This window comes from the organism of the source record quoted next, unplaced genomic scaffold, assembly GCF_019419815.1.
Source record: "Pyrus x bretschneideri cultivar Hongxiangsu unplaced genomic scaffold, Pyrus_bretschneideri_v1 Contig58, whole genome shotgun sequence".
Taxonomy (NCBI): domain Eukaryota; kingdom Viridiplantae; phylum Streptophyta; class Magnoliopsida; order Rosales; family Rosaceae; genus Pyrus; species Pyrus x bretschneideri.
Window position 1 is genome coordinate 154,331 of NW_025999796.1, and position 24,359 is coordinate 178,689.

The 24,359-nt window shown below is 38.0% G+C and overlaps 1 protein-coding gene across 1 annotated transcript; it reads right to left on the reverse strand.

The window, feature by feature from the left end:
* Nucleotides 1-19,039: 19,039 nt before the first annotated feature.
* LOC103939130 lies at nt 19,040-20,114 on the reverse strand. The gene is made up of 2 exons (XM_048571267.1): nt 19,264-20,114; nt 19,040-19,157 (listed from the first exon to the last, which is right to left on the reverse strand). Exons 1-2 carry the CDS (start codon nt 20,112-20,114, stop codon nt 19,040-19,042), a joined length of 969 nt encoding a protein of 322 aa, XP_048427224.1.
* Nucleotides 20,115-24,359: the final 4,245 nt, after the last annotated feature.

A 24,359-nucleotide genomic window follows, 5' to 3' on the forward strand; every position in this document is an offset into this window, starting at 1 on the left:
AGACTGAAGATCTATTTGCATATTTCCTTGTATATTTCTGTATCTATATTTGTGTTTTTCTGCAGGAACATATGAACCTGAAGTTCCTAATTCTTTTGAAACCCGAAGTTTCTAGAAACATGCCTTGTTTTAAAACTTGAAGTTTTCTTTAAAAACCTCACCTATGAAAACCAGAAGCTTTTCATGTAACTTTAAACCAATAAATGTCTATTAGAACCTGAATGTTTTACTTCTATATTAATGGATTGACTTTTTCTCCATTACACTAATCATATTCTTGTCCATTTATTTTGTGATATGGACATGTCTAATTTGAACAAACTCAACTTCACCGCTTCATAAGTCTTTGGAAGAAACTACCTCAAGTAGGTCCAAGATGTGAAGCTCCACCTCATTGCAAAGAATTTGCATACCGCCATTGAAGATGAGATAGACAACCCTATTGGCGAAGCTAAGAAAGTCACTGCCATGATCTTCATTCGAAGACATATTCATGATGCACTGCAAACCGAGTACCTTATTGAGGAAGATCCACGAGAACTTTGGGTTGCTTTGGTTGATAACTTCGATCACTATAAGGACATCTTCTTGCCTAAAGCAAAACACGACTAGTAGCATTTGTGCTTCCAAGACTTTAAGTCTGTGAATGAATATAATATTAAAGTTTGTCGAATCCGATCACTTCTTAAGTTCTGTAATAAGAACTTGACCGAAGAGGATCTCTTGGATAAGACCTATTCGACCTTCTCTGCTACCAATATTGTCTTGCAGCAATAATATAGGGCTTAGAAGTGCACTAAGTTTTTAGATTTGATATTTGTTTTACTTCTTCTGAAAAACAGAATTAGCTGTTGATGAAAAATAATCAAGTTTGACCTACTTAAGCGACAGTTGTGCCTAAAGCACATTATAGCACATTATAGCACATACCGTTTTGTGTGAAAGTATATATTTCACTAACTTCATACCTAAGAATGCACCTTTGACAACCCTTTTAGGCCCATCCAACCTGATCGAAGGATACGGTAAGACACATATAATGTTGTCTAATAATACAATCTTAACATTGAAAATGCACTTTATTCTCCACGTTCTGAAAGAATGTTGTTGAGTTTCAAGGACATTCGAGATAATAATTACCATGCTAAAACCTATGTAGAAAATGGAGTTGAATTTATGTGCATCACATCCTACGAATATGGCCATACGCGTATTCTAGAGAAGATGGAGTGTATCCTGAGTGATCTGTATACTACAACCATATGCCCTATAGAAAGCCACTATGTGGTCAGCCCTACCTCAGGGACCACGATGAAATCACACTTTGGCATGATTATTTGGGACACCCTTGATGAACAGCAATGCTCTAACCTAAAGTTTAGGTTTGATTCAAGGAATCACATGTCAAACGTGCTCTATGGGAAAGCTTATTATTAAGTCTTCTTATGACAAGATTTGTTCAAATCCTCCTATCTTTCTACAAAAGATTCAAGGGACATTTGTGGACCATTTCACCTTCCCTACAGACCATTTAGATATTTTAGGGTTTTGGTTGACACTTCCACACATTGGCACACGTGTGCTTGTTGTCCACAAGGAACACTGCATTCTCCAAACTGTTGTCTCAAGTTATCAAGCTTAGGGCTCACCACCCTAATCTATTCAATTAGATAATGTTGGACAATTCACATCTAAAACTTTTGATAACTATTGCATGTCAGTTAGGGTTGAAGTTGAACATCCAATACCCCATGTGACACCTAGAAAGGCCTAGCAGAGGCATTCATTAAGCGCTTACAACTCGATCATTGGTCATACGTACTAGACTTTTGATCATTGCTTGGGGCTATGCAATAGTGCATGCAGCCATGTTGGTCTGCCTGAAGCCTGTTGTGACCCAACCATATAACGCATTTTAGTTGGTTACCGAATACGAACCCAACATGTCATATCTATGCATTTTTGGTTGTACAATCTATGTGCTGATTTCGCCGCTCTTGCGTACAAAAATGGGGCCTCAACGAATGATGGGAATTTATGTCAAATATGATTCTCCTTTAATTATTCATTACTTAGAACCTTGACATGCGATCTGTTTACTACTCGTTTTGCAAATTGTCACTTCTATGAGACAGTCTTTCCATCGTTAAGAGGAGATAAGAACATCACTAGTCCTGAAGAACGACATGAATTATCGTGGATGACTCCCACATTGTCTTATTTAGATCCCCGCAATGCTCAATCTGAAATTGAAGTGCATCATATATTAGGTCTTCGGAGTGTAGCTTAGAGCGTGCCAAATGCTTTCACAGATCTAGCGCAACTGACAAGATCACATATTCCAGCTACAAATGTGCCTGCAAAGATGGATATACCAAATGTATAATGGACTTCCCTCTTGGATACCTAGGACACCCTAGTGGCTAATCCACGTACATTAGCGGCTAGCCAATTCTCTGCTCCTACAAAAAAAGCGTGGCAGACTACTTGGTTCAAAGGATTCACACCTTCGGAAAAGGAAACCCACTACACAGGTTATTGAGCCTACCGTGAATCCTACTATCGCCCACTCATTCTATCTAACTCATGAGGAAATTTTAGATTATGGAAGCGTCCTTAAAGAGACGAATCCACCTCCCGAGAATCGAGAGAATTCAGTCCATTATGCTAGCTTGGATGAAGTTTGTAGAAATGAGATAATCATTGACGATGCATTAGCATATGCAGTAACTATTAAGATCATGTTGAGCGATGACATTAAACTCCGTTCCGTGAATGTCGATGTAGAACTGATTAGTCAAACTGGAAACAAGCAATCTAAGTTGAACTCGATTCACTTACGAAATGTAAGATGTTTGGACTTGTACCTCATACTCCTCCACATGTGAAGCCCATTGACAGCAAGTTGGTTTTCTTTAGGAAGCGTAATGAGAAGAATGAAATTGTACATTACAAAGCTCGTCTAGTTACGCGAGGCTTCTCACAATGCCCCAGGATTAACTATGATGAAGGTTATTCACCCATTATGGATGTGATTACTTTTCGCTACCTTATTAGTTTGGTAGTTTCCAAAAAACTGAGTATGCAGCTGTTGGACGTAGTAACTGCATATCTCTATAGGGATCTTGATACAGAAATTTATATGAAAGTTTCCGAATGACTTACATTGACTAGATCAAAATTTCTAAACCCCAGAACAAGCTCTCAATTCGACTGAGGCGTTCATTCTACAATTTGAAGCAATCCAAAAGAATATCGTACAACAGTCTAAGTGAGTATTTGACTAGTCAGGGATATGTGAACAATGAACTATGCCCTTGAGTGTTTATTCAGAATTCACATTTTGGTTTTGCGATAGTTGCAGTTTATGTGGACAACATGAACCTTATCGGAACTGCAGAACTACCGCACACCTAAAGTTGGAATTTGAGATGAAAGATCTAGGAAAGACTCAATACTATCTCAGTCTTGAGATAGAGCACCGTTCAGATGAAATCTTAATACATCAATCAAACTACACCCATAAGTTGTTGCACCGCTTTAACAAGGATAAATTGAAGCCTTCGAGTACTTCTACGGTAGTTTGATAGCTAGATGTAAAATAAGATCCCTTTCGTCCGAAGGAGGATGATGAAGAGACTTTGGAACTGGAAGTTCCTTATCTAAGTGCGATAGGCATTTTATTGTACTTAGCTCAATGCACTAGACCCAACATCTCCTTCGCAAGATATAGTAATGCACCAACACACAGACATTGGACTAATGTTAAAAGACATCTTTTGTTACCTTAAGGGTACTACGAATCTGGGCTTGTGTTACCACTATGGATCTTCAAGTGATGTTGTACCCCCTTATCTCGAGTTGATTCTTGCCTTGTTGGTTATGTTGATGTAGGTTACTTATCTGACCCTCACAAGGCGTGCTCTCAAAAGGGTTATGTCTTTACTGTTGGAGGCACTGCAATATCTTGTAGGTCAACCAAACAAACCTTAGTTGCCACTTCGTCTAACCATGCTAAAATTCTCGACCTACATGAAGCAACTCGTGAATGCTTCTAGTTGAGAGCAAGTGTGGGCCATATTCGAAGCTCTTGCAATCTTTATCCCGTTGTTAACTTCTCAACGATTATCTATGAAGAAAAACCTGGCATGCATCGAACAGCTCAAGAAGGGTTACATTAAAGGAGACAACACCAAGCATATTGCGTTAAAGTTCTTCTTCTCATATCAGCAACAAGAGCATCAGAAGATTGAAGTCACGCAAATCCGTTCACAAGACAATCTAGTCGACCTTTCCACCAAATCACTAGCGAATGCGACGTTTCAGATGCTTGTTCAAGGAATAAGTTTTCATAAACTTTCTAAGTTGTAACATTGTTAGTTTTCTTCGGAATTATGTCGAATTTAGGGGGAGTATCCTGAAGTATACTTGCTTGATCTTAATGTACTTTTTTTCCCTATGATTAGGAGCATTTTCCCTTTGGGTTTTTGCTACCTAACGAGGTTTTAACGAGGCACCTACCTTGGGTTAATCATATGCATGATGATGTCCCGTAGACGTTTTTGTCCTTAGACTATAGGTTTTTGTCCCTACTCAAGTTTTACCATAGCCTTTGGTTCTTTGTAAGACTTAATTCCATATGCAAGTTCCTACTTTACTTTGAGACTAACTTGTTCCTAGAATCAGTGTCGACAAGTCAACTTCCTCAACTTTACATGATGTCAAATCTATTTGAGTATTTACACACTCAAGGGGGAGTGTTATAAGCATTCTATTTAAGTGTGATTGTGTAAATCCTAGATTATATTTGATACTAGTTATTCTTCCCTATTATGACTTGTAATCCTTGGAGGAGAAGGATTCTTCTCTCCCTTACTATTATAAATAAAGGTATTGCATAGGGGAAAAACGCATCATCTACACAACTCTACAAACACCTCTCTGCCCATACTCTCTCTCTGCTGTGTACCCCTTCTCTCCCCTATCAGATTAAAATAAGCCACAACATCTAAAAAATATTATAGAATTGTGTAAGGATTTACACAACCACATTACTAATTAATCTAGGTGTAGACATGTAAATTTTGTTGCATACAAATGATGCATCACAAAGCTCCATGTGGCATATGACTCATCACAAATGGACAAGTCATCAATGACATGTGGCACAAATTAAGCAAAGGAAGCTCAAAAGCATTCCTAAAATTAGGCAAAGGGGAAGAAATCTCCTTAAAATTGGCAAGGGGCCCAAATTGCTCCCCAAAACCGGAAAGAAAGCTAAAGCGTCTTCACAAAACAAACAAGAATTGAAGATTGCTTACAAAATAGGCAACAAGCCCCATCGATTTTGGCTAAGCAAGGGAAAGTGGTTGAAAACAAGACACAAAACATGCCTGAATTCTCCCATGGACGAATCAAGACACAAATCAAAGCCAAATCCACCCAAAGGCATGAGTTTGGAAGTCTATAAATACAAGGTCCCAAGACAAGCACAAGAGGTCGACAATTTCTACATTCAAGGCTGAAATTCTCACATTGAGAAAAACCTCTGCCAAATCTTTGAAGACTAATACGCTACCAAAGTTCTCTTTGAAGAACACACAACCAAAGCCGAAGCTTTCTTTCAACAAAAGCCGAAGCACTCCCTTGAAGAATCAACAAGCACTTGTGCTGATTCCTTCAAGACTTTGTTACAGGCTCAAAACTTGTAACAACATTCGATTCAAGATCAAGTCGCCAAGACCCTTGAATCAACAAAATCCTACATCAACACTACGCAACCCTAAACCTGAGGTAAAGACTATCCACGCATTGTTTTCATGCTCGAAACTTAAAGCAATTGTTCAATCATTCGTCCAAGATCAACTCATCGTAACCCTTGGATCAACAACTTACGCATCTACATCAAATGTGAAGACTGAATCACAGGAAAGTTGTAACAGAGATTGTAACCCTACAAATTCATCAATACAAATCTACTACTTGTATACGTGTTCTCATTTTATTCGTTACAGAATTTTCATGTTTACACTAGGATTGCAACAATCTAATTATAAACATTCTCTTTCTTAATAGCCGATGATCAAGCCCTTATGTGTAGTTTTTTCGGTTAATCCTTAAACTGTACGGGAATTTTAGATTCCATCTTTCGCTTGATATTGGAATTCTTCATCATAGATATCGATGTGTTTTTTTTTTTCTTTCAAAAAAAAAAAAGGAAAAAAAAAAGCATTCTCTAATGTGTTAAAAGATTAATCCAAAAATTTGAATTCCCCTCCAAATATAGATTAAAAACAAAGGAAAAGTAATGAAAAGAGCTTGAAAACTTTGAATTTTAACGAAAATTAGAAAATAAAGGGTAAAGTGAATAGTATCAGGATTGACTTTTTAAAGTAAAAATATGATTTTTCGTTAAAGGAAACAATACCGGGAGTTTTTTTGTTAAAGTTTCCTAAAAACAGTTGAAGAAGCTGTAGGTACAAGAAAGAATATATGGATAAGTATGAATTTATTTTAATTATATTTTTTTCCTGTGATTTTATTAAATACACACTCCAAATCCACCAGCCTAGATAATTGAGAATACACATCATATGCTGGCAATTTACCTCCTTCCAGCAAACATGTAGGTATCGATCTTTATGTTTTTTTAAATGCAATTCATATATTATACTAATTTCTTTATTAAAAAAAAGGTATATTTTAATTTTCTGTATACTCTCTTCCACCCATTCTCTTTATTCTCCGTTCCTTAATTTCATAAAAAAAAAAAATATAAAAAAAAAAGAGAAAGAAAGAAAAACTAATTAATCATTACAATTGGCCCCAAAGTCTTCCCTCCCTCTTAAATGCTTGGCCTTAGAGGTCCAATTGTAGAACACCAACCACAGAGATTTGTTGATTGTTCACCCGAAGTCTTCCCTCCCTCTTAAACTCCTATACATAGCTGGTTTTACCTTTAGCATATCTTCACCAAACCATTGTAGTCACTCCCTAAATTTTTCTAATTTTCTTTATCTTTCTCCAGGTAAGAGGTTGATTAATTATGTACACCTATATGTTAATTATTTATGAATTTGTATACTAATTTGTTAGGGTTGTCGACAGGTGGGTTTTCAGGTATTGAAAAAGGAGAGAGCTAAAGATGAGCAGAAGAGGAAGTAGTAGTCCAAAGCTTGAATTGAAGTTAAATCTGTCTCCTCCAAGGGCTAACTCATCACTAATTCACTCCCCAAATGCCTCCGAGTCATCCATGGACATGTCAATCGACCGCAGCTCATGCGTGTCATCGGAACCTGACGACGAGACGATTCATTGCCTGAGCAGGCCCGAAGCCAACGTGATGGTGCTCGCAGGGTGTCCTCGGTGCCTCATGTATGTCATGCTATCTGAATTGGATCCAAAGTGCCCAAAATGCAAAAGCTCTGTCTTGCTCGATTTCCTTAATGCAGAAAGCACCAAGAGGAAGGGTATGTGAGCAGGAACATGTATGGCCTACTGAGGCTTGTTGGGGATATGCCTTTTTCTTCTTCCTTAGAAACAATTTTATGTTGTTTTTGCCCCGTCGAGTTGATTGCCTTTGGCCTCGAGTACCTTGAGGAGTTGTTAGGTTGTTTATTGTAAGATTGTGGAAATTTCATTTTCTAGACTTTTCTTCTTCTATGTGCATGGATCCTGATTTATATAAAAAATTGTAGCAATGGTCTCTCAACTTTAACTCAATTGAATTAATGATCTCTCAACTAAAAATTCATGACTATTAATGGTCTCTTAACTCATCAAAAGTTTCAGTTATGATCATTTTCATCAATTCCGTTAAAACTTCCATCAACATGAGTCACGTGCCACACACATGAAGTTGAATCAAGGGGCAAGTATGAGAACCTAAACGAGAAAACTGTAGAAATGGTCTTTCAACTTTAAGCTAATTAGAGAAATGGTATCTCAACTTTAACCCAATTGGTGCAATAGTCTCTCAATTTTAACCCAATTGTAGCAATGATTCTTCCAACATAATTTATTCTGATAGAAGTTCTAACGGAGTTGATGAAAAAACCATAACTGCACCATTTTGGGAGTTAAGGAACCAATGATCATGGAATTTTTAGTTCAAGGAACATCGCTTCAATTGGATTGAAGTTGATAAATCATTGCTACATTTTCCTCAGTATAATATTGTGGTTTATTGCTTCCTTTGAAGAACTGATGAAGATGAAGTACAGTCAGCCTTTTTGATTTAGTTCGGTCTAGCGATCTCTATTTGGAAGTGTTTTTCTATAAAACACTACTCATTACAAGCACGCCAGTACTTTTATTATGGGACAAAAACCAAGTGCATGCTTTCTGAAAATGAACTTGAAGAAGCACCTAAAACTTTTAACTTTTTTCAATCAATTAAATTGTCATATATAAACGCTTTAGATTACCTGAAAACGACTTTAGCTACTTTAAAAATAGTTTTAAACAGGCAAAAATTCTGGTTCCAAAGAACCAAAAAGAGGCTATTGAGTCCTATATTTTTATTTTTATTATCTTGAATGATAGATCCAACCTCTATTCAATTGCTTATGGGGTGGGTTTCTATACAGTGTCACGTTAATATCGTAAATAATTCTCATAATAATATGAGAAGAAAAAGAAGGTTGAGACAGGAGTGGATCAAGAAAAAATTGTTGGAAGTATGCCCACAAAGCCACTAATTTGATGTAATAGTTTTTGGAATACTTATTGTGTTAAACTATTATATGTTTAATGAAGGGCAAAGCTTATTGTTAATCTCTATTTATTGTATTATGTGTTTAAGCAATAATGGAATCCAATGAATGTATTTAATCTAAGAGAGAACTGATCTAAATAAGTTAGATTAACGAGACCTCTCTCTTATGTTCATTCCTAAAACATTCCTAGCCATAGGATTGCCAATTGGACATTGATAGTCCGCTAAGGTTAGTATGTGTTATGTTAATTCAAGTGTGAGTATAACTAGTCTCAAGTCATTTAGTGTTGGACACTGAGACAAACATATAGGTGCTCAAAATGGTAATCGAATACATTGAACAACGATCAAAAGAGAGTTCAAACATACATGTCATGTAAGAACTTGTAAGTTGCAATATGCAAAGTAGTCATTTGACCTGAGGTATCATAGATGTCTAATGGTTAGGTCCTTGATCTTTGATCATATCAAAGGCATTCCATCGAGTGTCCACGACATTGTTGGGGTCAAGCTATCTAGTCATGTAGGCATATGAATGCACAACAAGGGATCTCTAACCTTCCATGGTGGAGGGAGAATACTCTAAGATATGATTCGGAAGTCTTTGGCCAAAGCATACGAATATGACTTAGGAAGTTTGTTTCAAATCATATTCAATTGAATCATATAGAGACGTATCACATTGGATAGTAGACATGAAACAAACTATCACTCAAACAATGTGATTAAGAGTATTGTATTAGAGAAGGACTGTATTGCATTGTAATTGTAACTGGATAGGTTTTCCAACCACTTCAACTTAGCTTGGGTAGCCATGACATACTGCTAGGTGTCACTCATAGTTTGTGGAAGCCCTGAAGATTAGCAAACACTAATCTTCATCAAGGGGAGAATTGAAATGTAGTTTTCAATTCACAATCGATCGTTAAGAATAACAATTGCCCATTGCCTTGCTAATTGGAACCTAATGGATCGTACACCGAGTAAGGATGAAAGTGAAGAAATATAAATGAGATGGATAAGCAATTAAATGGTTTAATTGAGAATGGTCAAGATTAATTAATTATACGAAAGGTTCGTATTGGGCTTTCAAGTTAGTTTTGGGTCTCGGGCCCCAAAAGGGTTTTTGGTCCACAAGGCCCATTATATTTAAGTTGCATGACAACTAAAACAAAATGGGCAATTAGCCCAATAACTAAAGGATGGCCGGCTATAGGGTGAGTGGTAGTGAAGCAGGCATAATTGCAAGTTTGCCACTCAAATGTGAGGTGCTATAAAAGGAACTTTATAACTTTACCACACTAGATTTTTCTTTTGAGGCAAAAGAGCAAAACTCTTTCTCTCTGTCTTCCAAAGAGGCCGGCAACACTTAGAGAAAAATAGCTAGCAATCTTCCTTCCTCTAAGTCATCCATTTCATCTTCACACCTCATCCTTGGTGTGGAGGCTTAGAGACACCAAACTTTTGGTGTTCTTGGAGTTCCTCTCCTCAAATCCTCAAGGAACAAAGGAGAAGCAAAGAAGCAACCATCCAAGGAGCAAATGAGGTGACTTGAAGGCTCTCCACTTGGGTGAATCCCTTGTGTAAACAAGGATGAGCTTCAAGGGTAATGAAACTCAAAACTCTCTCTTCTCCTTAATTTGTTAAAGAGTCTTTTGGTTCACCATTCACTAGGCTTTGAAAGTCATGGATTTTAGAATTGTTTTTGAATGCATGCATACTTTACATTGTTATTAGTTTGCTTATGTGTTCAAATGTTCTCACATGTTCTTAGCTATGACAAATTTTTTCCTTAAAAAATAATATGTTACAAATCATTGATTATGATATTAGTAGTATCCTTATGCTGAACTGTTAGTTTTTTAGTGCATTTTTGCTCACTCCTAAAGTAAGGTTGATTCTCACCCTCCCTAGATTGATTGTCATTATATTAGTTAAAATTTTGAGATTAGTGTCTTGAATTAATTAAACCAAATTAATCCATTATAATTTTCTTTTTGATATATGAATGACTAAATCGTTTTTAAATTGAATGAAAATTAGATGACGTTTAAACAGTGATTAAAAAATAAACAATTAAATGATTCATATAGGAAATTGAGAGGCTTTTAGAGATTGTATCTTCAAATTTTTAAGGATTTTAATTTATTACAATATTCCTAATAATAAATTTATTAGCAAAGTTATGTATCTTCCAACTTTTAAGGATTTTAATTTATTACGATATTCCTAATTATAAATTTATTAGCAAAGTTATCTTTTATGATGAAAGAAATTAACTACGTATATTTAAAACAAGAAAAAAATAATGTAGCTTAAAAGGTCAGAACCCGCACATGCCCAATATAAAAGAAACCCTTGCATAGCAGGAAAAAAAAAATCATAATAAAAAAAAATGACCGAGTACGGACTCAAATCGAACCCATAAATACAAAAATGGAAGAACCAGTAATTACCAACTCCACCATGACAGCTTTGTTACATTACAAAGATTATTAAAATTTAGAGGCCCCAGGAAAAACGAGGACCATGTGCGATCGCACATCTGACACATCCCTTGACATTATGTGCAAAACTGAAAATAAAGGAATATAATCACCAATGGACACGACAAATATATCATAAGATATTAGAATGTCGTATAACAATGAAATCTCTCCAACATATTATTATCATGTATTAACAGGTTTCTTGACATTCATTTGAAATTAAAGAAATGTCAAATTAAAATTTAAAACCATGAAAAAAGATGAAGATTTAGTGTTATGGTGATTCCTGAAATAGATACATCATTGACCAAAAAAGGAAAGAGAAATGTTATTGGCACTCCAAAAATCTCATTCTACACTTCTCACAAGTGTATTTTTATTTCTAAGTATAAAAAGTTTGAAATGTAGAATGAGAAATTTGGAGTGTCAATAACAATTCCCAAACGAAATAGATACATCAAATAATGAATTCTCATTTTCTGTTTGGAGTAATAGGGCAGGACCATTTCCAATTCAACAATGGTAGTTGAGCTAACTTTTCTCGTATTAGTCGTACTTCCAAAACCTAACTTCAGCTACTCTTAACTTACACTTTGTCTTTTTAAAGGGTAAAGTACATTTTGCTCCCTCAAGCTTCGGTCAATTGCAATCTCATACAACCTTTTTGCAAATATTTTGATCTCATACGTTTACTCATATTTCATTTTAATTTAAAAATCTGTTAAGTTAACCCGCTAAGTGATGTCCAGACAAATATAAAGTTCCTATTTATTCTGACATGGCTGCCAAACTTGTACCTTGAGGCCAAACAATTAATTAAAAAATTAAAATTTATTAGGATATTAAAACATTAAAATAATTAATTTTAAAAATTCACAAATTCTCCATCTTCCCCACCCGAGCCACCCCTTGCCCCATCACTTCCGCACCAACGACCTTCTACTTCCAACACCACCACTATCAATTTCCTCATCCGCAAAGGCCCGAACAACACAAAGACCCCCAAGGCCTCACCATGAATTTTGCCCCCACCTTCCTCAACACCTCAGAATTTTGCCCCCACCTTCCTCAACACCTCAGACTCTTGTCTCGATTTCTTCTTTCAAGTCGTGCCCTCCACCCCCGCCTCCTATGTCAGCCAACAGCTCTGGCTCGCTCTCCGCCTATCCCTTCGTCCTTGTTCTCACACAAGACGACCACCAAACACCCCTACCTCACCAGATGACTCACCGCCCGCCATTGACTCAATTCCAAACGACTCGCTCGACTAGAAAGAGTTCAGCGATTCTGCCGCCACGCAATCCGGGAGGTGCTCGCCTCGGGCTCCTAGCGCCCAATCTTCAAACTTGACTCCTTGAAGCCCCACCCGGGCACCCATTCTGACACTGGGCTCATGGATGACACTGTTTTGGAGATCGAGGACTCGGCTTTCCGCGGCCACCCGCACAGTGAGTTTTGGTAACGCTTTCACGTACACTGGGCATCTCGATTTTTATAACGGTACGGTATCGCCCAAGGGGATGAAAACTATGAACATATGCCTCTTCCTCGGTACCTTATCCTTCGGTTTATTCTTCAGTAGCCTCCTGGTTTGGATTGCGAATAAAGGTGACAGGAGGCAAAAATGGCGGATGGCTTGCAAAAACCATAAATCAGGACAGGCTCAATTTCTCTGAAACCCCAATAGGTGCTTACCGTGCTTTCGACTTCACTGAAGACGACTAGGGCGTGGAGGTTTCTCTGAGAACCCATCATCCAATTGAATTACTTGGAATTGGGATTTAGGGTTTAATCACTGTGGAATCTGGATAAAATTGGATGAGGCAATGGGGAATTTGGGATTTTTTATTAGAGGGGGTGCGGAAGTGAATGGGAAGGGGTGGCTAGGGTGGGGATGATGAAAAAATTGTGATTTTTTTATTTTTTATTTTTATTTTAATTAATTTTTTAAATATTTTAATTAAAATTTTAAATATTTTAATTAAAATTTAAGTTTCTTATTAATTGTTTGGTCACGTGGCATAAGTTTGGCAGTTACGTCAACATAAATAAGAACATTATATTTTCCACGTCTTCACTTAGACCATCTCCAACAATGGGCTAAATGCCAAATTTCCCCCCAAATTTCCCCCCCAAACCATCTCCAACCCATGCTAAAACATTGGGCTAAATGCCAAATGTTAAAGTTGGGCCAAATTCCCCCCAAAATTCCCCCCCCGCGCGACTGGACTCGCTGGCCCAAAGGCCAGTCTCGGCCCGTTCACTCGCGTACGCGCCCCACGCGGTGCGCTTGCAGACGTTGCCCGACAGGGTGGGCCCCGCTGTCAGCGGGTTGTCGGCCACCCAGCTGAAGTCCAACGGCTATTTTTGCAATCCAACGAATGTGTTTCAAGGACCGTTGGTTGATCCAACGGTCCAAATTCAAATTTGATTTTTTAAAATATGTTATTTTAAAATACATTGAATCCAACGGCTGAGATCAAATATAATCAAATCTAACGGTAAAAAAAAAGATCTAACGGCCCAAATTTAAATCTAACGGTTAAAATAATTAAAAAAAAATATTTAACTCAAAATTCACCCAAAAACTCTATAAATACCTATGTATTTGTTCAAACATCCACACAAAACTCAAATTTCTCTTACAATTCTTCCAATTTATCTTTCCACCATTTCTTTCCATTTCCAAATTGTTCAACATGGCAAGAGAGCATATTAGAGGTCGTAATTGGACTTGTGAGGAAGATGTTGCTCTATGCTTGGCATGGGTTTCTGTTAGCAAAGATGGTGCAGTTGGCACTAATCAAAATAAGAAGGTTTTGTGGGATAAAATCATTGCAAAGTTTCAAGAAAACTGCAATGGTAGCAGGTGACACACCCCGACCCAGAAAGTCCACTTGGACCCTGAATCGAGCTGTGCTGGCCGACACCTGGAAGGTGACGAAGCCATAAAATGTGATAGTGCATAAAAAGTGGATAAATTTGAATCTAAAAGTGTCTAAATACCAGAGTGCGCTACGAGTGGGAGCGAACCCATTTCACGCGCGATGTCAGAGCATAAGTAAGGTACAGTAATGTGAGTAAGAATCATACCCTCAAAAATATCCATCAATACTAAGATTCGCCACAGATTTTTGTCGATACAAACTCAGCAGCTAAAACCTGGAGGGCACCAAAGAGAAGGTGTGAGTAAGCAATAAAACCAAGCTTCCCAAAGTTACTACCTCTCTAAAAGTAATGCCCCTAAATGTACAACCCGTATCGTTTTCCGTAAGACAGTACAACATATATACATATATCCAAACCATACTCGGAAATGACCCAAACCACGGTTTGCCATCAACTCCACCATACATCAATAAGTAGGCCAAATGAACTAAATCAATACAAAATGATATATCAATCAGAGTCAGCTAAAATGACATGTACAACTTATCTGTATCTCATCAATCATGGCTAGTATATAAGTCGGAGTCGCCTATAGTGACCTGTACGACTTATCCACATCTCGTCAATCCTGGCTAGCATATAAGTCGGAGTCGCCTATAGTGACCTGTACGACTTATCCACATCTCGTCAATCCTGGCTAGCATATAAGTCGGAGTCGCCTATAGTGACCTGTACGACTTATCCACATCTCGTCAATCCTGGCTAGCATGTAAGTCGGAGTCGCCTATAGTGACCTGTACGACTTATCCACATCTCGTCAATCCTGGCTAGCATGTAAGTCGGAGTCACCTATAGTGACCTGTACGACTTATCCACATCTCGTCAATCGTGGCTAGCATGTAAGTCGGAGTCACCTATAGTGACCTGTACGACTTATCCACATCTCGTCAATCTTGGCTAGCATGTAAGTCGGAGTCGCCTATAGTGACCTGTACGACTTATCCACATCTCGTCAATCTTGGCTAGCATGTAAGTCGGAGTCGCCTATAGTGACCTGTACGACTTATCCACATCTCGTCAATCCTGGCTAGCATATAAGTCGGAGTCGCCTATAGTGACCTGTACGACTTATCCACATCTCGTCAATCTTGGCTAGCATGTAAGTCGGAGTCACCTATAGTGACCTGTACGACTTATCCACATCTCGTCAATCCTGGCTAGCATGTAAGTCGGAGTCACCTATAGTGACCTGTACGACTTATCCACATCTCATCATAACATGTGCAACACATGGCAACCAGTACGACAGTATCGAAGTTGCCTAACTCATAACTGTAGTCATGCTATAACTCAATCGATTCAATTAATACCATAAACTCACCTGAACTTACCTGGGTGTCCTGAGTTCACCTTTGCACTTGAAAGCATTCCCAATAATTATAAGCAAGTAATATACATATGGATATATCATGATGCAATCTACTACTCAACCATGTCGTAGCATTTTCAATTATAAACACTATGGTGTGAAGTGTACAATCAATAACGCCATACTCCCAAACTACTTATTTTCAGGGATAATTATCCATAACAATCCAATTAACTCTAATTTAACTAACTAATTCACAAAACTAAAACTTGTCTTTACCAATTTCCTTCGCATTACTCAATTTCCCAAGCAAGGCTTTTGTCTCAAATATTTTATGGCTGCATCTAACGTCTCGTTAGACTGCCTACGTACCCTAAACAGGGATCAAGCCATTCGTAGTTCACATTGTACGTCAAGCATTCACAATAATTATATATGAAAGTAATATGCCTAATCAATTTAAAGGTGTCGATAGAACTCTCAATAATATGCACAATAAAAAGGAAAAGATCCACTCACCTGGAGTCCACGCTATACTACTCTAGCACGCGCATCGAGGCGTCCTGAATGATCGGTCCCTGTGGCCAATTATCAAATCACATCTCAGAACTCTTATCTGAAGAATATGCAATTCACATAAAACACAACCTCGACGACTTTCTAAAATAGGTTGAGACCTATTGACCACAAGTCAACCGTCGATCAAAGATCGACGGTAGGGTTTACAACCCTGTATAACCTGACCCGGAGATCCGCATATCAGATTTCCAATCTGCAACTTCCAATGATCCACAATATGTTTCTAGAATAACATCTTAAAATTTCATTACGATCCAACGGTCAGATCTTCGCCAATTGCCTAAAACAAGTGGCCGTGAACATTTATTTTACTAACTTACAAATCCAATTCAGGAAGATCCGTAAGTCGGATTCCCGATCCGTAAATTCCTATGATCTTTAAATATTACGTATTATAATGTATCCAATTTTGGTGACGATCCAACGGTCGGATCATCGATTCACATTTTTATCAAGTAGCGTATTATAACGAATTTAGGTTCCAACGATCAACCTACGTCATTCAAATGACAAAACTGAATTCAAAACATTCGACATAGCCTAAAAATAGCATTGGCGGCTCACCGGCCACGCGCCGCCGCACGCGCCGCCGCGGGTGGCGGTCGGCCGCCCCGACTCGCCGGAAAAATCCAACTAATTCCAAAAATTATCAAACTTCACAGAAATGAAGATCTCAGTGAGTGGAGCAACTTTCATACCTGCCACGAAGTCCAAAAGTGGACGGAAGATGGTCAATTTTGCCCACGAAGCCGGCGGGTGCCTAAAACTTCCCGACGTCGATTCGTCGTCTACGGTGGTCCAACGGGGTCAAGGTTGGTTGGGTTTTGCTCCTGGGATGATGGGCTACAAAGCCCAAGTGGTGGCATCGGCCATCGCTTTGCCGATTTGCCGGAAAATGGAGAAGGGTGGCCGGAGCACCATTGATTTTCGTCAACTTTCGTGGCCTCAAACCTCCACATCCCGTGGTCAATCAAGGTGGTTCTTGGGTGGGTTTTGTAGAGGGGAATGAGAGCTTCAAAATGGTGGTGGTGGCATCGAAAAACTCCACCGGAGTTGGCCGGAATCGGCCTTGGAATATGGCCTCGCGGTGGTGCGGGTATGGGTGCACGGGAAGCCTTTTTCCCTTTTTTTTTTTTTTTTTTTTTTTTTTTTTTTTCTTTTCTTCTCTCTTTCTGATTGGGCTTCCATTAATTTAAATAAACACTCACCTTGAATAACCAATTTCGAACGTCCGTAACTATACCGTTATAATTCGGACTCGCAAACGGTTTTCGCCTATACGTTCGTACCAATGAGTACTACGAGGATATGCTAAAAGAATAAGTCCCACATCTCTCAAGTCAATGGTCAACAGAAGTCAAAGTCCGTGCCTCTAGGGCAATTTCGTAAACTCACGCTTTTAAAATAAATTAAAAATGTAAAATTTGGAACGGGTTGTCACAGCAGGCGGGATGGTGGTGGTGTTTATGATCGATGGAAGACTATCAACAAAGCATGCACTTTATGGAAGGGAAGCTTGGAGAGAGCCGTGGTTGGCATGGCTAGTGGGAGGAGCGCCATAGAAATTGTGAGTTTTGTTCTTGATATTTTATTTGTCATGTACATAATATTATGTTGCAACTAATTATTTTTATGTATTTTTTGCATAGGGTGACAAAGCAATGGAAATTTACAAGACAAGAGTAACACCAAAAAATCAAGTTTTTAAGTTGCAACATGCTTGGGACATCCTCAAGGATTGTCCAAGGTGGGGAACCGATGCGGACCAACAATGGGGAAGATTATTTCAACGTGAAGCTGCACAGACAAATGCCGGAGATGAAGGTGTTGTTGAAGGTGTCGATGAAACGACCCCATCTCCTTCTTTTGCAAGGCCCCCAGGAAGAGATAAGCAAAAGGAAGCAAAGAGAAAAGGGAAGTCCCAAGATCTGATGAGTGGACACTTTGATACCGGAATGGCAAAATTGAACGAGACTCATAGCGCTCGCCAAGAAGAAGCGGCTCGAATGCGTTTGCAAATGAAGGAAATCTCGGATAGGGAGGAAAATAGGTTTGAAATTGAATTCATGATGAAGGACCTCAGCCAATACACTCCAGAGAGGAAGAAGTTCTTATGTGATAAGCAAAAGGAAATTATGCGAAAGTCTGCCTCAAGGAGTATGTTTCAAGATGATGAATCTTCTCAACCCTATATCCCAACATTTCAACGAAGTCCATCACCAAGTGAAGATAGTGGATATTAATCATGTGCTTTATTAATTATGTACTTTATTAATTAAGTTTATTAATTATGTACTTTATTAATTAAGTTTATTAATCATGTGCTTTATTAATTAAGTTTATTAATTATGTACTTTATTAATTAAGTTTATTAATTATGTACTTTATTAATTAAGTTTATTAATTATGTACTTTATTAATTAAGTTTATTAATCATGTGCTTTATTAATTAAGTTTATTAATTATGTACTTTATTAATTAAGTTTATTAATTGTGGTTTGTGAATTATAATTTATGTCTTATTAATTATCCAATAATTTATGTCTTATTATTCCCCACTTTGATGTAGAATAGATGCCTTCAATAATTCAACCTCCATTTTATCATTTATCCAACGTACTAGACAAAATACTTTGCACAAAAAGACACTTAAATTTATTACTAGAAAATAACAACATAGTACACTTAAAATTATTACATAAATGCATAACCAACATCATCAACGTTCACCTTCTCGGCGCCATACATGCTCAACCAAATCTTTACGGAGTGTGTCATGACATTGAGGAGCTTGAATTCTATTTAAACGTCTCATATACTCACTCAAGGTGACCCTATCCTGTCGGGTCTCATATGTGGTTGGAGCGAGATATTCAACATCTCTTGCAATAGCTCTTGCATGTGTTGGTTGGTCATCATCCACATCTTCGTCTGAATCTTCTTCAATTTCAATGTACTCATCTTCCACAATCATATTGTGCAAAATTATGCACGTCATCATGATTGAATGGAGGTCTTCGGACTGCCAAAATCGTGCAGGCCCTCTAACAATGGCCCATCGAGCTTGTAGAATCCCAAACGCTCTCTCCACATCCTTCCTGTAAGACTCTTGCCTCTGCGAATATAATTTCTTCTTTGCATTATCAGGATGAGAAAAACTTTTGACAAAAGTAGACCAACTAGGATAAATACCATCAGTTAGGTAGTAACCTAGCTCATACCTATTACCATTTACCTTGTACCGAAATTCTGGTGCCCATCCATTGACAACATTATCGAATAAAGGAGAAGACCAAAGAACGTTGATATCGTTGTTTGATCCAGGAGCGCCGAAGAAAGCATGCCAAATCCATGTGTCGTAAGACGCCACAGCCTCGAGCACGATGGTTGGCTTGTCATGACGGCTCTTGAATTGGCCAGCCCAACCAGTAGGACAATTCTTCCACTCCCAATGCATACAATCGAGACTTCCTATCATGCCAGGGAAGCCTCTTTTTTCTGCCTTGCGTAGAAGCCTCTTCAAGTCTGCACGATTTGGGTTGCGGAGGTATGTGGCTCCATATATGCCTTCAATTGCCTTACAGAAGCGCTTCAGGTTCTCAATAGCAGTACTTTCTGCAAGGCGGCAATACTCGTCAGTTGAGTCTGCAGAGCATCCATTACCTAGCATGCGAAAAGCAGATGTGAGCTTCTGATGAGGTGATAGACCTTGTCGGCCGGTGGCATCTACCCTCCGTTCAAAGTATTGGTCATGATTGACAACTGCATTCAAGATGTTTTCAAAAAGCTCTCTCCTCATCCGAAACCGCCTCCGAAAATCATGAGCATGAAATCTCGGACGCTCGATGAAATAATCTTTCATCATTCGATCATGACACTCTTCTCTATCACGCTGCACATATGAACGCCCCGTGACAGAACCACGATGGCTAGATTCGCCATTGTGCTCAGATTGCATAAACGAGTTGAATAGTTCAACTTCAGCATTGAACAATTCTGCATCCTCAATCTCCATCCTTGCTTGGTATTGTGCCATCTGCATTGCCATACTATGCCTTCTTCTATCACCCATTGATGAGATATTGAGGATTTTTAGGAAACAAAAACTCTTTGAAAGTTGAAAATGGGTGAATATAAAGGATGATTGAAGGTTGAAAGGTTGTGTGATCAACAAATATTGGACATATGTTTATATAGAGGATGATTTCTGAAAGTTTGGTGGTGAATGGTTGGTTGAAAGTTTGGTGTTTATATAGTTGGTGAAAGTTGAAAGTGTGGTGTTCAACGGTTGGTGAATTGAAAATTTGGTGTTCAAAGTTTGGTGAATTGAAAGTTAGCCTAGGGTTGAAAGATTGGTAAAAGTTGACGGCTTGCTTTGTGGGAAATTTAGTGATTTTTCAATATTTATCGGAATTTAAATTTTTTTAGATTAAAATGTTCATAAAATTAATTTACGATAGTCTACATATTTATTTTTTTAAAAAAAATTAATTTAACAAAAAAAATAGCATAAGTTCATTCTTTAATAATCCCGGGCTAAAATTTTAGGCCAGAACGGTTGGAGCAGAAAAGTTGTTTCTGGGCTAAAAGCTAAATTTTCCGGGCTAAAAAATTTGGCTTTTAGCCCAACCATTGGAGATGGTCTTAATGATTAACTTAACAGATTTTTAACTGATGTATGAAATTAAAATGAAATAATGATAATTGTATGAGATTGAAATGTTTATATATATATATGTGCAATTGCATACAAACTTAAGGACCTATAATGTAGCTTTTTTTTTTTTTTTTAATTCCAAAACAACTATTTAATTAGTCAATCCAAAGTTGTATGTTGTGAGAGTGCGACTTTTGGAGCTCCCATTTACTCAATACATTGAATTTGTCAGAAATTCTAGCAAGTGCAGTAATGTGTAAAATAATGGTATGAAAGTTTTATATTTACCTCCTTTTTCTAGTTTAATATTGTATTTTGTTTTTTAATATATTCTTAGTTGAAAAGTGAAAACAATCCCATTCCAGATTAATGAGGGTTTAACTTTGTGGAACATGCTCTGTATTTTTCTTCTAAAAATTGGTACCATCTTTAACCCATAGTTCAAAATTATACTTAAACAACATATTAGACCCTCATTAAGATATCTACTCGTAGTGAAGAAAACACTAAAGTGTGAACTATTTATAGATTGGTTAAATAGTTATGAATTTGAGTATTTTTTTTACAAAGATGATTTTTAAGAAAATATATAAAAACAGACGATTCAGATCCTCAAACAACAATGTGGAGTAGGCGCTACATATTTGAGGAATTATCAATTGAAGCTCATTATATAATACACTACCAGAAACAATTTGAAATATTTCATAGTGCTTCAGGACCGCACAATGCAGATGCAGACCTTTTGTTGCAAAATTTTACAATGGAAGAGGATGCGCTCTGGACCTTAGTGTCCGGAGCCTCCTCATCAAGCAATTTGGGCCGCTAATTCGTGTGCAAGTCAAATCAAGGTCATCAGTTGTGTGTGGTGGGCTAGGAAAATGAATTAATAGAAACCGTTGGATTCAATTTGTGTGGCCCAGATTGTTTGATGAGGAGGCTCCGAACACTAAGGTCTGGAGCACATCCTCTTCCTTTTACAATAACTGCCACTAGCTATAACCTAAAAATGGCAACGACAAAACTCAAGAAGGTTGAGGTTCCACCATAAAACCAATTGGCAATATGGGGAGCAGCTTAACTAATTATAAGCACATGCATGGTCTCTCCCCTCATCAATGTAGGATTCATTCTTAATACGTTCCCTCATGTGTGATGAATTTTCAAACTAACACGTGGACAACACAAACGGGGTGATGTGGAGCGCATGTGGCCCATTTGGCTTCAACATAGGACAACCTGCTCCAACACCATAAAGAAAGTTGAGGTTCTATCATAAAACCAATTGGCAATATGAGGAGTAGTCCACCTACTTATAAGCACATATAAGATCCCTCCTCTCAACAACTTGCGATTCATTCTCAAGAACTTTCTCTTGCCAAATTTATGATAAACGAACAGAATTGAGGGCCCATGAGCATGCATGCATGTCTAAGTTTATGTTTAATACTTGGTTTTTCCTTGCAACCATTAAGATCTTCAAACGTGGCTGCTATAGTTATCTCAGAAAAATTGACAAATCTTTTAACATGTCATTTGTACATACCAATGGGCAACCTTCACATTTATTATTCCTTCGAACTGATTTATTAGGTAATGACCAGCTGGTAATCCATGACCAGTTGAATTTAGGTGAGTTGCAAAGGATTAAACACATCAGAGCTTAACTTAAAATGGTCGTTATAGACACGACCATAGTGGGTCTATAGGGTTTCTAAATTAGAGAATTTAGGTTAAGATCAATATTTTATTAAAAAGAATATAATGAGTTAATTTTGGTTTTGAGTTAGGTTAATGGCCCTTATTTATTATTTAGGTATAGGTCAATGTGGAATTTCACAGGAGTTTCATATAGTTATAAATGTTGGGAAAATTGTGATTTTTTCCTTGATATTTCGACTTAAACTTAGAACATGTTCTTGAATCTCAGATCAGATGCTGCATTGTAGTTTTTATTCTGCAATTCTTCGGATTCTAACTCTGCACTTTTTAAACTCATTAGTTTGCTTGATTTAGTTGAGGTTGGTCACAACCTAGAATAGGAAGGTGACTTTCGTTAGAGCCAAACCCAGCTTAACAAAGAGAGTTCACTCGACTTGGTGTAAAATTAATGATAGGGCATAATAGACTAAAAATGCATGCAAGTTTTATCGGGCCAAGGCCAAGCATCTCGGCCTTGTGTCACTCCAGACTCCAAACCAAGCGTCTCAGTCCCATGACACGGCTCGAGACCAAGCATCTTGGCTTTGTTGTTAGAAAATTTTGCATAATCTAAGTTCATTTGACCAACACGCAATCTGATCTAGATATGGACTTAATCAGATCCTTATAAGTCTTGGAATTCCTACAATTTAGGAATTGGCATGTGCCGCAAGTAATCACAACTCGTAAGAGGGTGCAATATCTACTTCTAGATATCCTCTAAGATTCTCCCAACTTAGAACAAGGATTCTATCCTAAAAGGGTCTCTCTCCCCACATATAAATACAACCATCTAAAGTTCGTCTCTGGTAACGCAATCTCAATGCTCTAATTTTCTTGTCTACCACTTGAGTCTAAAAATTGTTTACAAACTTGACTGTCAGAAAGCCTTTGACCAGTCTTAGGCTTAGGCTTGCTTATGGTTGTTCTTTTTGGTCATGGTTGTTCTTTATTTTACATGTTGCTCGAGTTTGTGCCTCCACCATCCATAGCGGCACACAAATTTAGTTCTAGCAATTGGTGTTTTCATTGTGAAAGAACTCATATTCCTCTCGACTAAATCACTTAACCTCTGTGGAAACCTTTCCTAGATGATCACCTAGCAACGTGACATCGTCACATCTGATGGAGATGCCTCATTCATAGATCAAGTTTAGGACAACGTGCTAAAGGTACTTGTGTCGATGAAATACCTTTGAGAAGTTTATGATCCAAAGAACGAGCGAGATTTTCCAAACTCGAAATGCGAATGAAAGAAATCAAAATACCGTCATCCGTTCTGCGAAACCACCTATCCAAACTCTAAAGAGGATGACTGATCAGGATTTAGGTATTGCCATCTCGAAAACTCGCTCCCAACGCACGTCGTTGGAAGCCTCAGAAAAACCAAAAGCAGCTCCCAATTCGATACTGGGGGGAACTATTCCCCTGGATCAACCACTTAGGTGGGAAGCAGAATTGCTTCAAAAGAACAAAGAATGAAAAGAAGACAACGTACAAAGGATCCCAATTGAAAACCACGATCAATAAGCCACTAATGCCTACATGCCCCTACACTCCATTGCTCTTCAAGTGGGTCACGGGGGCTGTCACTTCGGTCACGACGGCATCCTTGTCGTTAAGTTACAAATCCTCGATGCCATGGTCAATGGAGTTCTGATATACAACGGGTCACAAGTAAACATCATCTTCAGGTGTTTGACTTAAAGAATAGATATCCTAAATAGGGTTAAGAATAGAAGAGCAACTATTGCGACTTTCAATGGGATTCCACTCTACACCTAGGAACGATACAGCTTGCAATAAGGGAAAAACCATAAAATTACCTGATAACTTTTCATGTTATGGACTGTCCGCCTATTTACAACGTTATCCTTGGCCAAGATTGGTTACAGAGCGTGGGGTATACTTCACCAATTGACCACCAACTACCCCATCATTCAGTCATGCACCACAAAA